General features: G+C 40.6%; 1 protein-coding gene across 1 annotated transcript in view; it reads right to left on the reverse strand.

Moving 5' to 3' along the window:
* Positions 1-1,728: 1,728 nt before the first annotated feature.
* LOC108671972 overlaps positions 1,729-17,756 on the reverse strand; it is a 64,543-nt gene continuing 48,515 nt past the window's right edge. Inside the window, exons 4-17 of the mRNA XM_018159577.2 lie at positions 16,737-16,839; positions 16,022-16,495; positions 15,588-15,733; positions 14,892-14,985; positions 13,728-13,820; positions 13,054-13,153; positions 12,433-12,608; positions 11,846-11,963; positions 11,165-11,326; positions 10,711-10,842; positions 9,805-9,968; positions 9,294-9,408; positions 8,551-8,685; positions 1,729-5,889 (exon numbers count right to left, since the gene is read on the reverse strand). Of these exons, the coding sequence (XP_018015066.1) occupies positions 3,925-5,889; positions 8,551-8,685; positions 9,294-9,408; positions 9,805-9,968; positions 10,711-10,842; positions 11,165-11,326; positions 11,846-11,963; positions 12,433-12,608; positions 13,054-13,153; positions 13,728-13,820; positions 14,892-14,985; positions 15,588-15,733; positions 16,022-16,495; positions 16,737-16,839 (3,977 nt within the window). The 3' untranslated portion in view covers positions 1,729-3,924. The remainder of the gene's footprint in view (positions 5,890-8,550; positions 8,686-9,293; positions 9,409-9,804; positions 9,969-10,710; positions 10,843-11,164; positions 11,327-11,845; positions 11,964-12,432; positions 12,609-13,053; positions 13,154-13,727; positions 13,821-14,891; positions 14,986-15,587; positions 15,734-16,021; positions 16,496-16,736; positions 16,840-17,756) is intronic.

Here is a 17,756-nt window from a genome sequence, read left to right on the forward strand (position 1 = left end):
TACATTTTCTTTAAAAAGAAAATAATGAAAATATTCTGACGACCCTCCTCAATGCGAATCGACGTCGATGATGAAATAATTTAATTTTTATTACATCCATATTATTGTAAATTCGAATGGGCTACGTTTGTAGTACGAGTTCCTAAAATAGTGTGCCGAGAAATTTGGCCAAAAACGTAAAACGTCTCAAATTTTTGCCCAGAGATGTCGATGCTGTGAGTTTAGAAAAGTTCTTTGCTGAGTTATAGTAACTTTTTAAAAACCAAGTCCATTTCAAATTGCAGTGTCAAATTTACTGGACATCATTTCAATTTATTTTGAAAATCGTGCATGACAATTGCGTTGATATCACGCAGTAGTAAAGTAGATACAGAAGTTACGATTTAAGTTTGCGCACTTCTCAGTGCAAAAATAATCGAAGCTCGAACTTATTTGGTATAAAAGATACTTCTAAAGCGGATAGATTGGCGACCAGCAAATACCAAAATAATAAAGTGGCAAGAAGAATCAGAAACTGAATCGGAAACTGAAACAAACATTTGGAGCAGAAATGCCGAGTAGACAGGAACTATCGTTGATCGTCGCGTCCTACACCTGCGCACCTGATACGATCTAGACTTATCATCTTGCCAACATCGCTCTCATGCTGAATCTCAACCCAAAATACTTGCATACTGTGCCACTGCTGAGACAGAAAAACAAAATAACCATCGCTGAGGCCGTGAATATCCTCTCTGAAATGCCCGAACTCGCTCCTAAATGCGACCTGCGTTCAAGCTGGCAGCAACTGTTCAACGGTGAATCTGCTCTCGACCAGAATGGCTTCTTTGAGATCTGGCAAAAACTGGACTGTCCCCTGGAACAGTATGATAAAATCATGAAGTACGTGAAGGATAAAACGGACGATGACAAAGTGACTGTAGATCTTTTGGTAAACTATTTCAACGAAGAACCTCGGAAAGCCTGGAAGCGCTACAGGCGAACAGCTCATCAGTGAACACGGAACTACCTAACAACGTACAGCACTCGCCGCCTTTCAACTACGGACACTCCCATCAAATTAAGAATTTATTTCGAACGAATTCGGTAATTTTGTATAAATGGATTTTAAACTTCATAGCTGAGCTATTTTTTATTGATCATCTGTAACAGTCGCATTTATGGCAGACAAAAATTACTGGGTCCATAAACAGGACTTTCGATTAGATTTTTTTTAGTTATTAAAATCTCCGTGAAAATTCATCAACGTTTGAAGCGCTCCGTGTAAAAAAACGCCAGCCTCTGTGAAATATAATGGAATATTGTAGATAATTGTACGACGTCAGTTCACCTAAAGTGAAGGAAAATAATTTTTCGCGAAGTACACATAGTGAAAAATAACGCTTGAAATTATTGGAGTAGATTCTGCAGGAGTAGATTCATGATAAATATGATTGTGCAATATCACCAAGTCTCTATATCTTCATGAAAGTCATGTAAAATTATTTTGGTTTGATCACTCTGCATTTTAATAATAAATTTGAATAATGAATCTAGTTTTATTTTGTTGGTAAAGAATGGTTGGTCTTCATAATCGAGAAAATTATCAGTGCGTTAAAATGTGTAGTTTTAGCGGCAATATGAAACGAAAGAAACAATACGATTATCGGCCTTACGGGAACATATAAGGAAGATAAAGAATGCGAGTTATTTCAAATATTAGTGGACGTTGAATTAAATGTACTGAAGTCGTAGTTGGCTTGTAAATTTTATTGTCAAAAGTTCAAACGTTGGTACAAATGGCATGAGTTAGTATAATATTAATGGATTTACTCGTACAGAGATCTATAGTTTAATACAATAAGTTAAGTACACGCATTAAAGCAACTTGGAAAAAGTATGGCCTATTCTAGTAATCTCAGCCAAGGGTTGGTTTAAATACAAATACAAATTAAAAGACGACACTCGACTTCGTGAGTACAAAGGCTCAGTCTGGAGCTCGATTGTATGGAACCGCGCTGTTCTTGATAAAAGACTATGACTATTAACTCGAGTTGGAAACTATAATGAGTTTCAAACTGACAATAATATTTTCCTTTTAGAGATTGCTAGTCCAATTATTTGCAATTTGTCTCTTCGCGAGTCAAAATATACGGGCTTTGTATTGCCTGAGATGCTTGATGTTCAAGCGTGTATCTGACTTGCAAAATGATACACTAAAATATCACTCGCTATCAGGCCTAGCGCCGTATCATTTACCTTATTAATAACACGTCTCCTGAAAAAAAAAACATATTGCTGACATTTATGCAGTCCCTCAGATTAAGCTTTATAGGAGACGAAATCTTTCAAGAAACAATTAAGGATATGCCAAACGTTTATAATAATAAAGTTACATTGTCCGCAAATAATTTGAGCGATGTTGGAATACTAGTATTATACCAAGTTTTTGATAAATGTGTAATATAGTTTCTTCAATAACATTTAATGAAGAAAGTGATATTACAGAACCCTTCTGGAAAAAAGGCAAGAAATTTTCAATTTGTGCTAACGGTGCTTTGGGTTGAGGCGCCTCCGATCTCAGTAGGATCACAAAAATCTACCAAGCGCGCTGTCGTCCTTTTACATCAAGAATGTTAATTAATTCACGTAACATCAAACCGCGATTAAAACAGGGAAGTACGTACGATCAACTACGATACGCTCACAACGAATATGAAATATGCTATTTATAAAATACTTTCTAAGGTTACAATCTTGGAAGATGTTAGACACGGAGAATGGAATGGACAAGAGGCACACAGAGTAGCACAAACATAACAAATAATTACTTGATATCAAACATAAATATCAATTAATATCCAAAAAAAATTATCTTCAGCGAGTTTATCAAGTTTCTCGAATTCACAAATAAGAAACGTCCTATTCGTTCAATACTTTAACTATTACTCTTAAGAAGAAACTCTGTTTGCAAAGTTGGCTCCTAAGTAATGGCGTATTTTGATTTCTGAAATGCAAAGGATTCAGCACGAGCAAGCAAAAACTCTCTGAACACTCGTGACAACAGAATATTAATTAAAATAATGCCACTACAAGCGCCCACCACAACCTGAGGGCCAGTCATTAAATCCACTGCGCATACATCGCATGGCATCCCTAGGGCCGTACTATCAAAACGCGCTCAAGTACATGTAGCTACCTAAGTACACATAGCGGTCTAAGTACACGTAGCAGCCGATTTCCCGTCTATGATCGGTTGGTTTCACAGCAGTCAGTGATTGGCTGACGGAGTTAAGAACTCGCAACTATTTTTGATAGTTCGGCCCACGGCATTGAAGAGTTGAAGAACGGTCAACTAACACTCGTAATTATAACATTTTTAGTATTTGGCTAATATTGGAAAAATTGGAACAAACAAGCAAGGAATTGTTAGACTTTATCAAATCTGCAAAATTTACGTGTAACAAAAGTATTCAGTTAGAACAAAACTTCGCCGGAGGGATGGAATTACGTCAGACCGAGCGAAGGACAAACAAAGAAGTTTTTAGAAGAATTCTAATTTCAATAAATTCCTGGCAGTTGGCACAATTATTTAAAACACATTCTATTCAGTATGAATAAATGCTAGTCACTGGTTGCTATGAGTATAAACGGCCTGCATCACCAGTGAAAATATTGAAATATTCTTGTCCATCATGAAAGCCCAAAGACAGAAAAGAGACATTTTTGATGGAATAAAGAACTTAGCTGAGAGAAGCGACTTTATTGCATACGCTTAAGGCTAAGGAAGTCCTGTAGAAGTAGACTCGGTGCACCAACGTAGCAGAAATTTGCGCTGCAAAAATCGCCACGCGTTGAATAAAAAACTTTACTTGATTGGCAGGTCAAAAGGTCGCCTAGGCCTACTGATATCACACTATATGGAACAATCTACAAGATTAAGATTCAGTTTGTGTTTTTAGTTTCAGACTCAACAAGCGAAGCCCCGAAAATAACTTCCTTCTTGTTATCAGGAGGAATTTTCTCCCTCGAGTGATGGCTGCTGTTGTCAAGCAGCAAACTTTTGCCACTAGAATGTAAACTCATCGAGTCAGGGAGACAATTGGCACTGGACGCGGGGCTGCCACTGATCGCGGCATCTCTGCTGTTGGACCGCAAACTTAACGTATCTGGAAGGATCTTGCTACTCGAACTTCGTAGGCTTGGGGTCTCAAGAATCGCTCTTTGACTTGAGTGCAAGCTGGCCGTGTCTAAAACAGACTTGCCAGCCGAGTGTAAACTTGCTGTTTCCAAAATTTCTGTAGGCTCCATTATACTTAAGGCACTGCCACCAGTTGTGCCAGTCACAACCGAGAGTTTTTCTCTTGGGATTCGATCACCTGAAGTTGAGTGAGTAGATCCAGAAGACTGAGTAGAACCAGCTCGAGAAGAAAGAGGTGATGCAGAATTTCTACCAAAATGCGAACTCTCCCCAAATTCATACCGTCGTGGAACAACTACATTCAATTCTTTAGCCTTTTCGGGACTACTAAACCTACGTCGCTTGTCAGAACTACTTCCCTCGTCTCTTTTGGGGCGTTTTCGTTTATCAGGGCTAACAGCGGCTTGACTGTAAGCTTCCATGCTGATGGATCGGCGGTATTTATTAGAATTGAAGACAAGGTCCACGTCATCAGGGCTCACCGATTTAGTAACTCTTAGGGAACTGTGAGTTCTAGCACCACGTGGAGAACTTAAGAACGCTTCATTAACAATGCCTCTGACAGGACTAGCGGTCACCGAGTCATGGAGAAGAGCGCGAGATGACCCGTAACCGATACGTGGCATTACCGGGCTACCATTACAGCTTCCATTAATGAGTGCATTCATGGATGTGACGGAGCCACCAAAAGACCCTTCCGCGTAAGGCTTGGCAATCCTTTCTTCGTCTGCCAAAAACTTTTGGATGAGCCAGTTCCCCTCAACTGAAGGCACTTGGAGCTTGTCGCGACCTCTGACTCGGCTCAGGTCGGCCGTAGGCAGCGTCTGACGGCGAGCTTTGTTGGGACTGCGAGAGGCGGGCGCTCCTCCACGATATCGGTTCTGACGCCGATCATCGTCCATGGTGGCCCTCTTCTGCGGACTTCTGTTGCGGTGTGCATGGTCCACCAGGTCCATGGAGGCTACTTTGGTCTCATGCTCTCGTCTGTGCTTCTCGGGACTGAGTCCTCTCGGGTCGGGTTTTTTGCCAGCAGATTTAGATCGTATTTGTTTCTTCAATTTTCGTTTATCTATTATCGTTATCTTATATTTATCTGGACTAAGGCTCTTAGGTCTAAAAGATTTAAAATTAATTATGGAAAATCTACTAGAGAGACTCTCTTTTTGCTTTGGCTTAGCGGAAGTGGAAGGAATGGCTGCAGCAGAGGTGGCGTGGACGGTTGTAATGCCATTGGCATGTACGGCGGCCGTAGCAACGGCTGTAGTCGCTCCGCTAGCACCACCAGAGGCTTGTGTGGTGGAAGCTTCTGCACGCCGGTCCACGCAAACTGCTCTCTTCCCGCCGGTCTCATCACCTTTTTTGGCCGCGCTTTGATCACTTCTTTTGCCGGCCGCTGACTCGCCTCGTTTAGCAGCCTTCCTGCTGGGCCTGCCAAGCGTACTCTTAGCCGCCCTCTTGGCCTTGGTCGCCGCGCGCCTCACTTCGTTGACACGCCGCTTGAACGGCAGGTTGGTGCGCACGACGGTCGGGTGCACCACGAAGTTCGCAGAGTCTAGGACAGCTCCTGAGGCTGCAGGACTCATTGCAGGATACTGTATCCCATTGGTAGGATTCTTGTGGATGACAGTCTTCTTCCTCTTGCGGGCTGACCTGCTCGACTTCCTCATCCTGCCCCACGGCTGCTTGCCAAACACGCGCACGATCACCAGCTGCAAATAAAAAGAGAAATAAATTAGGTAAAGAATTAAATCAACTAAATTAACACTATTCATTAACAGAAATAAATTCGTAACGCGGAGTTCATAAGTAACATGAGCTGGTATGGGGAAAATATTATGTAAGTCATAGTTAATATGTATGACGAGTTTTTTTTTTAATTACACTTTTATTCACTTTTATGAATTTGCTGATTGCATTAATAAGGAAAGCAAAGTTAGGTCATGGTTGACAACTCGTAGATGATGTTACACAGAGGTAAGAGCAAGTTACATTATTATCAGAGCTATGATATTTCGTAAAGCCTAAAGTGCAGGAAATGCGAGGCAAAACCGCCACAAACTAAGAAGTCTCATTGAATATCGTACAGATTAAATATTTGCAGGAACCAACAGGTGCAAGGGTGATGATAGACAAATGATTACAAGTGACCAGCCGGCCTCAGGCTGGGTGCTGATAAATACTTTTTGTGATAACGAGTTCCAAAAATGTTAAGAATTCAGGTCCAATACCAGCGATTGGCCAGTTCGACATGAATCCTGAATGCTGAATAAATACATTTGCATTCACGGCCTCAAATGATTAAGGTGAGATGCTGACGCTAAAATAGCTTTTACGCAACATCCAGTCAACGCTCAGGATTAGTATTCGTTCACTCAGGCGTTTGTTATACGTGCGTGTGCTGAATATGAGTGACGCGTTACAGTGCTGACCAAGTCTAAAACATGTCAATGTGTACAAATTAATCAAGCATTGTAACGTACGCACGAATGACGCGAAGAAGGGTGAAAAAATTGTAAACACAAACTCTGATAGCATGGCTTGTTGCAAACACGCTGTTTAGATGAAACTAATATGGATGGGACGATGTCTCGGTTGAGGTTCGTGCTACCGTCAATGACACATAAACGCAGTACCCGTCGCACTTTACTCGCGACTCGCCAATGAAATAGTATAATTTCTTGAAAAAACAATTTCTACTGTTTTGAATGTACAGGCCAGCGATATGAGTGCAGTGGCGACTTATGTGTCACTGGCAGTAGAGGAATGGGACTGTTGAAGTGTTGGTGCAGTTGCAGTGACCGACAAATGCGACTACACACACAAACCAAGCTGGGAAAATGTCCTACCAGAGTCACAGCCTTCATAAAGCGGAGCCATCACTCGACATAAATATGCCGTAACTCGACGAGTTGAGGGGTCACTTCTTCATCAAGTTGATTTAAATGTTTAAAAGCGTCTATAAAACAGCATTTATAGTTTCCTGTCGCCTACATCATATAAAAATACAAAATCAGGAGTCAGTATTTGCGAGGAAAGACCAAGTGGGTAGACCGTCATGATAAACATCACAGCCGATGGAGGACTGAGGCACGATGCTACCAGGAGATGTTATCATTATTGCTGTGTTAAACGTTAGCGTTGCGCTAGAGACGCTAGTTTAGTGTTATTGTTACGCTAGAGACGCTATTTTAGTGTTATTGTTAGCATTGCGCTAGAGAGCAGTGGGCGATTCTTCCTTGGGCATCTCGTAGGCTCCAGTGCCCTAGATGAGGAAGACGTGATCTTAGTTACTAGGACCATTAGTGAGCCTAATGAATGATCACTTCTTTATGGGGTCAATTGACCAGTGCATACAAAGCATTTTAATCACATGAAAAGAATAAGAGCGCTCATGAAGCAATTCTTGACGATGAATATATGGATTTAAACATTAATTTGAAAAGTAAGTATTTTCCAACGTTTTTCATAAGTTGACATTTTTTAAAAGCTTGAGGTCTCTCTTACAATTAAACGATAATTACCTACATAAACCAATCAGCCACTTTCAAAAACTGTAATTCGTAACGAAAGCGTTTTCTTTGATATGAATAAATAATTCTTCCTTTTCGTCACGATCGCCAAAAAAGATGAAACATAATTTCGAGATATTAAAATATGAAAAATATTAACCTTCAAGACCGAAGCTTAGAAGCTTCCTTTAATGGAACCAAAAACTAAAAACTCAGGCATAAGTTGGGTAATCATCTGAAATGGTTTCGAAGGATGATTATGATTACATAGCGCCGACATTTATAACAATAATGGAATTTTTCATCCATTTTAAAGTTACTAATGAAATTCATTTAATTTAGATCACTGAGCACAACGATTTCTTTCACTGTTCGAACTAAACGGGACTCCCATACACGGTTTCATCTTAATTGAAAAGGCACACAATAGATGATTAGCGGGAAAATGTTTAATTAATTGCAGTTCATTAATTGAAGAGGCACAAAATAGATGATTAGCGGGAAAATGCTTCATTAATTGAAGAGGCACATATCAGATGATTAGCGGCGGAAGGAAGATGATGGATGATAAACGGGGAGAGACCTGCACACTAGATAATTAAAGAGGAAATTTCTCGCTAATTGACGAGGCGAATATTGATTGGCCGGCCGAGACACAATAAATTATCAATTAAGTAATGAATAATGAAGGAAAAGCTACCTCGAGCTCACCAAAATAACGAGCACAGCGAGCCTGACAAATGCCTCGCTAATTAACGAAGTGCGCAATAATTAACGGGGTGGGACACAATTAATAATGAATATATACATATAATATAATGATACAATATAATAATATAATAAAGCTGGATTGTAACTGACCAAGAGGACGAGGACAGCGAGCAGCAGCAGAGTGACGGCCCACCAGTGCTGCTGCAGCCACTCCTGCAGGCTCGCTAGGGACTCGTCGCTCAGCAGCAACTTGCGCAGGGTGGCTAATGGCCCCGACGGGTCAACCTGCACATAACGACATTATGGTCAGCCGTAAGAACTGTGCGTACTGAGCTATGCAACGAGTCATGTCTGTGAACTTTGTGGTACTGCCTGCTGCGCTAAGGTTCATGTAAGTACATCTCATGGTACTGCCTGCTGCGCTAAGGTTCAGGTAAGTACATCTCATGGTACTGGATAGCAATAAACGATTCAAGTTAAGATTCAATAATAAGTTCCCATTAAAGAAACATACTCAAGTGGTTCTTGGCAGGTTGCTTTAAACTGGTAAACACGAAAGTATATTTTATGATATTCATGATATGGACTAGCTTGCATCCTATAGGCCACAGTATAGACATTAACCTGGAATACAAACGAGCTCTAATCTAGAGCCGATATTAAGATCACAATCGGAAGTGACCAACCTACTCGTGTTGCTTCAACAAACTTGCACAAGAATGAGACAGAAATCCTACATTTCCCTAAAAACGGAGCAAAATAATCCTCTTCACCATGAATGAATGCAGTCGTAAAATTTTCGATATTATGCCAAATGATAACAACAAGAATGAGTAAAGCACTTCGGCCTCAGAGATGTAAATAAAGTAAATAAATATAATGCGGGCACTCACTTCTCTGCACTTCTTAAACACGTCGCAGTATCCCTTGTAGTCGTCGCATGGAGTGCCCGCCTTGGCGTACATGTCGGGGATGTTGTAAGGGTAGACGTTCCAGTCAAACGAGGACCTGTAACATTAACGTCATCAAAATACCGTTAAAATGCGTTTAAAATACTGCCTAAACACGGATGTGCAAGAGCAAACTGAACATGCTTCAAGGAGATAAATTTAAAAAGAAAGGCAATTTTTCGAAAGTATGCGTGTAATGCAATTGTTCACTCATGAATTATATTTTTTCAGCGTGAGACAACGCTTCCAAAGTCATCAAAGGCCCAAAGCCATGAGATTTATAAGCTTTTAATTTGATTAATTTTTTTTCTTATATTGGTAACCCTATTACCCACTCCATCTAAGTAAATACGGATTGCTTGAACGACGGGTAATGTCTCCATATAAAAATGGTGAAAATCGATATAAATAAAGCCACATGAAGCGCAGAAATAATGGAGTTTGAACAACTCACAGACAAGGCTGGTCTTCGCCAGGCAGTTTGCAGCAGAGCTCACAGCTTTTAGTGTCGGGGTCGCCGGCGCTGCGGTGGCACTGGCAGCTCTCCAGGCCGTACGCCAGGCAGATGCTGCCTGTGCACTCCCCTCGGTAGCATACGAACTCCTTGTTGCATATCGTCTACCAACACACATATCATTTTTATTACATCATTATTATTTATTTATTTAATATACCATTATATGAACAAAAACCACATTAATCAATATTATCTGGCAATGAAAGATCGTTCTAAAGATCCAATATGAATATTGCCTATATACTGAAAGATCTACTCTGGAACCAATAACGCTAATGACGTCTTTTCGTATTACATGGAAATACATCACGATACGGCGGGATCCTATGGGAGAAAATCATCCAATATAATTTATTTCATTGTATTATTTAATATGATTATTACATGCAGAAAGAAAAATCATGCACTGAAATATCGAGTGTTGAAAGTGAGCGACGAACTTCCAGCTGTCGCACATGACAAATAAGATCTCGGCATGGAACTACTTTCCACGGAGCACAATACTCATGCTTGCATTTATAAAAATACAACAATTTTATTCATTAAATTCCAACGAAACTTCAAGAGATATCTTATTTTTAATAATATACTACTACTATTATTTCGAAAAAAATATATCAAACAATACTTCCATAAAATTATAAGAATTATGAGGTATTTAAATGTGGAGGCTAATGACTAAGTTGTTACTATTTTGGGCCGGACCGCGGTTAGTCGAGGTTACGCAGAAATCCCAAGTCAAACAACGTACAGTATCCACCATTTACATTATTAAATCACCACGAGCTTCTTTGTTAGACCTAAATCTCAGGAGAATTGTAGTTTATGAAGTAGAGCTGTTACCTTATTAGGCTTGTTGACGGATGGGGGGCACTGAGGGCCCCGGCCGTCACAGAAGGCCGTGTCACGGCAGCCGTTGTCGTCCCTGCATTTGTTGCCCTCCTTGAGCAAACATTCGTGCGTGCAGCATGGACCCTTCGTGCAAATAATATATATTATCAACATAGTTCTATACATGCCATCAAAACATTAGGAGAATTAATTCACAGCGTAATATGATTTAGACGCAATGACTGTAGAAATAAATTATTAATTCATAACAGCGAAACTATTCTTTGAATATAATTACTTGAATAATTAGTTCAGCACTGCGAAATTATTCTTAGAAAACGAAGACTATTGAGGATATAGAAAATCTCAAAAATCTAACAATTCAGTATGAATAGCATATCAGTTAATACTAATAATATAGTATAAAATAACAATTGAATATTGCTAATTAAATGAGTATTACTACCTGAGAGGGTGAGCATATCTTGTTGGGGCGCAGCTCGCAGGGGCGGTGCCCCTTCCTGGGGTTGGTGACCATGGGGAAGCAGCACTGGTCGTCGCAGTCTTCCTCCCACCCGCAGTCACATTCCTCCCCAGCCTCCACTACCCCGTTGCCGCAGATTGAGGCCTGATCCATGCATCAAATTCATTCATTCAAATCATACATCGTTTTGATAAATAATTTCTTTGTTAACAAGACACTCAAATCAAAAATGCATTCTTAATTCGCCGTAAACGTAACCAGAATTTTGCATGCAAAACAAGCAGTACGCGTGACCCACCTATCACCATGACCCACCTATCACCCATGACCCACCTATCACCATGACCCACCTATCACCATGACCCACCTATCACCCATGACCCACCTATCACCCATGACCCACCTATCACCCATGACCCACCTATCACCCATGACCCACATATCACCCATGACCCACCTATCACCCATGACCCACCTATCACCATGACCCACCTATCACCATGACCCACCTATCACCATGACCCACCTATCACCATGACCCACCTATCACCATGACCCACCTATCACCATGACTCACCTATCACCATGAGCCACCTATCACCATGACCCACCTATGACCCATGACCCACCTATCACCATGACCCACCTATGACCATGACTCACCTGCGGGAAGGTGAAGCAGCCCTTGGAGTCGCGCGCCTTGCTGTTCAGGACGCTGTTGATCTTCTTCAGGGAACACGGCGAGAACTTGTTGTTGTTCAGCTTGTCGCCGCTCGTGGCTCTGGAATAGAAATAACATCAGTATCATCGACATCGAAATAAAACAAAGGCCGAAGTAAAAGTTGTAGATAACAATAATGCCTTATTGTTGCGGAATAATATAACTTTGTTCACAGGGTGCTAATAACTGTAATAGCTGAATGGGTGATATTGTACAAATATTTATACACCTACAGCATGAGCAGACAGGGGACGTAGCACTGATACGCTCATACGTCAAGCCAAAATGAGTGAGTGATCTACACAAAAGTAAGAAGTGCATCGCTAATTGTTGCAATAATAAAAGTTGCAATAATAAAAATAATATTAATATTAGCGCTTTCAGCGTTTATTAGGTCGTAGGCCTTTCGCCGATCCTTAACATTGCAGAACATTCACAGCTTGTTGCGGTCTCGACATATTAGATATGGAAGAAGTCTTAACGCCCCCAAAAAGCAATCGTTTAGAACTGTATGAGGTCAAGTTCCTACCTGGCGAACATGATGTAGTTGCCGTCCTCGCCACCAGGTGTGCACGTGGTGTCGTGCTCAGGGTCGTGCGGGCTGCCGAAGTTGTGGCCGATCTCGTGGGCAAGTGTGACGTGGCTCACGGCCGGCGGCACGTGCTTGCCGTAGTTCAGTAGAGTCACGATCCCCGTATTCAGAGACTGACCAAAAAACAGTTATTGATATTGATAAATATATTTAAATATTGATATTTATAAATATCAATTGATAAATAATTTAGGCATTTAAAACACGTTATTTTCTGGTACTAAAAGAGCATTGCATTTACAAGACACAAGAAAAATGAAGTATTAAAAAGAACTACGCTTATTTATCAGCCGTTTACCAACAAACAATCAACAAATATCAAATTAATATACATTTTGCCATTAAAGGCGAGATAAAAAGCGTCTTATTTTCCTGTGTACCGGTGCAATAAAAGCTTCACTACATCATGAATGAAATAAAAGCTTCAATACATCATGAATGCAATAAAAGCTTCACTACATCATGAATGCAATAAAAGCTTCACTACATCATGAATGCAATAAAATCTTCACTACATCATGAATGCAATAAAATCTTCACTACATCAGTAAGTCAGACCTTAAGACTGCCGCGGTAGTGGCCGTTCTTCTCACACACGCCCCCAGCGTTCTTCAGGTCGCCGGTCCATGCCAGGCCCAGCGTGCCGCCTTCAAAGTCTCTGCACGCCAGTAAAGTATGTAGTTTAGTGGTGTAGTTATAAAGTATGTGGTTTATTAGTGTAGTTATAAAGTATGTGGTTTAGTGGTGTAGTTATAAAGTATGTAGTTTAGAGGTATATTTATAAAGTATGATGTTTGATGCAAATTCATACATTGTAGTAGCAAAATGAGTTAGCATTGTTCCATGGAAGTAGCTTTGATTATTTACTGAATTGTTAATTAGTTGAATAGAATTAGTTGTTAGAATTAGTTGAATTATATGGCAGCAAACGACACAAATGAGAGAATTATTTTCAGTTGTCGTCTTGTTAAAATACCGTTACTTTTATCTTGCTTCAACTTAAAAATAGTTTTTTTATTGAAATAAAATAAACGATTGACGGGTATATTAGTTAGGCAATCAATTCCATAAGGCTGATCTATGTAGGCAGGCATCTTCCTACACGAGACGATAGGGAGTAAAACGTTGCCTACACGAGGCCATAGGGAACGTAGGCTTATCTGTAGATGAACATGTAGGCTCACCTGTACGTGAACATGTAGGCTCACCTGTACGTGAACATGTAGGCTTACCTGTACGTGAACATGTAGGCAAGGCAGAAGGAATCGTAATCTTCTTCTGAGAAGAGCTCGAGGAATTTCTCTACGCCGTAGTTGTTGGGAAACCTGCAATGAATTATCACGATGAAAAACATTACGGAAACTACTGCAGGAAAAATACCATAAAAGTGATGAGAAACTTCACATAGAAGCACAATAAACCATCAATGAATTACTTCAGTTGTTGCAATAAGCAGAATTGAGCGGCTGAGAGCTAACGAAGGTTACTAAGTTATTGCTGAAAGTACAATGCCCTGAACAAACAATGAGAATTAATCAGTGAAGACAGTCGAGGTTCAACGAAACAAGAAGCTTTATTCATACGACGAACCAACGCATTCACTAGACACTCACGTGGATAATCTTGATTATTAATTGAGGTTTGAGAAATGAAGAGAACATTGGGAACAATATTATTGTAGGGGCTTTCAGTTAATGAAGCGACAGCACAAAGGAGCACGGCGCCGGAGATGAGTTCTCTTAGGGTAACATTAAAGCATAGAGTATTTCTTAGGGTAACATTAAAGCTTAGAGTATTTCTTAGGTTAACATTAAAGCTTAGAGTATTTCTTAGGGTAACATTAAAGCTTAGAGCATTTCCTAGGGTAACATTAAAGCATAGAGTATTTCTTAGGGTAACATTAAAGCATAGAGTATTTCTTAGGGTAACATTAAAGCTTAGAGTATTTCTTAGGGTAACATTAAAGCATAGAGTATTTCTTAGGGTAACATTAAATCATAGAGTATTTCTTAGTACATTAAAGCCTAGGGTGTTACTTAGAGTAACATTAAAGCTTCACAATCAAATCTCAGGGACCACACAAAGACAATAAGAAACCTTGAGGATGTTTCTCCTTGGCTTTATACATGAAAATAAAAGGTCCGAAATTTGTCAGATCTGTAAGATGCATTGACTTTTGTCGCAAATTATTTTGACGAAAATAAGCAGATAATATAAAGTGGAAAAATATCACATGTTAAATTCTTCCATAGTTTAAAATATCCAGGAGTGATTTATAGCATGAGTTTAATATTATTTAATGGACAGAATATCACGTACGTCAAGGTGTCAAAATATGAATTAAGGTAAGATATTACTTAAAATTCGAGCAAGCCAAACAAGGGCCGAGCAAGCACCTGTAGGCGGGGTCGCTGAGCGCGTGCTGGTTGTGGATCTTGATCCTCTTGATCATGAAGCGGATGTCGTCAGGCTTGCCGTCCCGGTCGAAATCTGCAGTGAAATGGAGAGTGTCTTAAATATCATTTACATCAAACATTTATCATTTGCATCCAGCCAATATCATTTGCATCAAGCATCAAGCATAAATAATATGCCTCAAGCATCAAGCTTAAATAATTTGCATTAAGCATCAAGCAAATATCATTTGCATCAAGCATCAAGACAATACCATTTGCATCAAGCAAATACCATTTGGGAGGTAATTCGAGCTGCCAGTTACCCACACACGGCGCAGGGTGGCCAGAAAACTTGTGGCGGCCAGAAAAACTTCCGAATTCCAGCCGCCACTATTTACCGCGCTATTGGACTCGTGTATGGGAGCGACTGGCCACGGAAGGACCTAAAAACATTTTACACTAGGCCGATAGAGGAATAACTAGGCGCAGTCAGCATTTGATTGTTTTACTGGCCACGACTTCTGTCCTCTTATAAAACATCTTTAAATAGACGCTCTTGATAAATGGAGTTCGTTATTATAAGCCCTTTTCCAAGACAACTTTTTATTTTGCACTGTACCTGCATGAGGTTTTATGATGAACCTTGGATTATAGTAAGCCAGACCAAGATGGTGATGGACTCGATGCAGGCCTCACCTGTCACTTTATAGATGGAGTTGACGCGCTGCACATGACGGGTGATGGACTCGATGCAGGCCTCCTCGGACCCGATGCGCTCGTAGAAGAGATGGTCGGCCTGCAGGTAGAGCATGCAGGTCGTCTTGCTGGGGTCGACCGCAGACCTGCGTGCAGAGATGAATAATTATGAGCATTTAGATATTTTAGGGGTTAAAAATGTACACGTAATATAGATTTGTACAATAACCAGAACAAATTATGGAAATATGTAAACTAATGAACGAATCCCAATATACTTTACACATGAAAGAAGAACATTGTCGTCATCTTTATCTTTGTGGAATGAATATCTTATGAATGTTTAAACTGCAATAAATTTAAATTTGAAATTTGAAAGAAATTTTAGAAATTAGACAGTATATTTAAACAAGAAAAGAGGAATAATTTCTCACCTCTTGAATCGCGTGGAGTTGTGTGGAGGCGTCATCTTCAAGAGCTCAGGGAAAAGCCGATTAGTAGACCTGCCTTTTATTTTTTCTTCCCCAACCCAGTCCCCGGGGCTGGCCGCACTTGAGGAGGGTGCAGGGGCATTATGCTGCTCAATAAACAACCGAGCGTTCTTAAGGCTCTTCTCTTGATATTCTGGGCTCTGAAGACCGTTGGATCCACCCTCGTCTTCTAATCCCTGTTGTTCCAAAGAAAGTTTCTTGTTTCTCGCGCTTACGGCCGCCAGAAGCTTAGGATGTATGCCGCTAGCAGCAACAGCAGCAGAATTATCCGCACTGTTATTCTTTCTGTAGGTGTCGTCGGTATAGCGAAGACCTCCGCGGTCGTGAAGCTTCTGAGAAGCGCAGTCGTCGCTGCTGGGGTCGAGCACGTCCGACGCTTTGTACATCACAGAGTGGAACTCTACGTCCTTCAAGTACCTGCAAGCGAAACGCTTCATGCAGGAGACATCCACAGCAAAGAAAGAAGATGTTAAATCTTACTCAACATTTTGATTCATCCAAGGGTCCGGGAAACGGCGTGGACCGACTATACGAAAAACATCAACGACTAACAACAATTAAAATGTACAGCAATTAAAATTCGTCCTATTTCACCAATTTTCGTAGTTATACGTTTCAATGGGATGATAAATTAGCAAGAAATGCGTCGCAGACGCACCTGTGAGCGGGTTCGAGGTAGTACAGCTCGTTGGGCGAGCGGATATGGCCGTCGAAGAGCCCGTCCGACGTCACCAGCCCTTCCACCTCAGTCTGGTCGTCGTCTGCCATAACAACAGAATTTTTCTCTAAGAAACTCTTACCAGTTGTTATTGCTTATTGTTAGACAAAAATTGTTTAATTTAAGAAAAATTTGACACGCTTCCATTTTGGGTTTCATCATTGATCAGATCTATGCTAGTGTCAGGATTTATATAATACTAGTAACAGAAACTAGAGGGTGAAACACGAGAAAGCCATCAAGTTTTTTTCTATCCCATTGCCTCGCCAAGCTACGAAATCTTTCCGAAACCAGAAAACGGAGAGAAAAAATGAGAGGGGGCCGGAAGAGGGGGTAGATAGGGACCGCTTTCAGGATCACATGTCAATTACAGACGAGCAGCAGCAGCTAAACTTGCAGAGGTTGTTAGGATCAGCTTGAGTTTACCGTGCCAAATTACCACTGAAGAAGTTAGTTCAGAGCGCCCGAGGGAGTTGGGATGGCATAAAGCGCACAAGGTTTTTTCCAGGCAGCATTTTACCGAAAATAAAAACCAACGCCAGAGACTCTTCAGCTGTACGTTTGTCGCAGCTTTACGCTAAGCACGTAACTACAGTATAAGTAAAGCGAAAGGTTTAGAATGACACTAAGCTGCTTGATTTCCAAGGACACTTCACTAATTTCATACCTTTGAAGTCTCATGATCAACCAATATCTAATAGTATTCTTAAATCTTTCGATAAGTCAATTTAGTTTGAATGACTCAGTAATTCGTATAAGAATCCGACAAAAAGTCGTGCATGAAAAAGTTCCTCACTTAAAACTTCGTCCTGACTCAACGCAATGAGACCAAATTTACAAGACGGAAAGTACGATCACGGTGGAGAAAAGGCTTTTACTTGCTAACTCCATTAAAACTATGCAAGAGGTCCGTCCAGCCAGGGGAAATCCATTAGAAGCAATAATGGAAAAATAGGAGTT

The sequence above is a fragment of the Hyalella azteca genome, unplaced genomic scaffold (assembly GCF_000764305.2).
Source record: "Hyalella azteca isolate HAZT.00-mixed unplaced genomic scaffold, Hazt_2.0.2 contig16900, whole genome shotgun sequence".
Classification (NCBI taxonomy): domain Eukaryota; kingdom Metazoa; phylum Arthropoda; class Malacostraca; order Amphipoda; family Hyalellidae; genus Hyalella; species Hyalella azteca.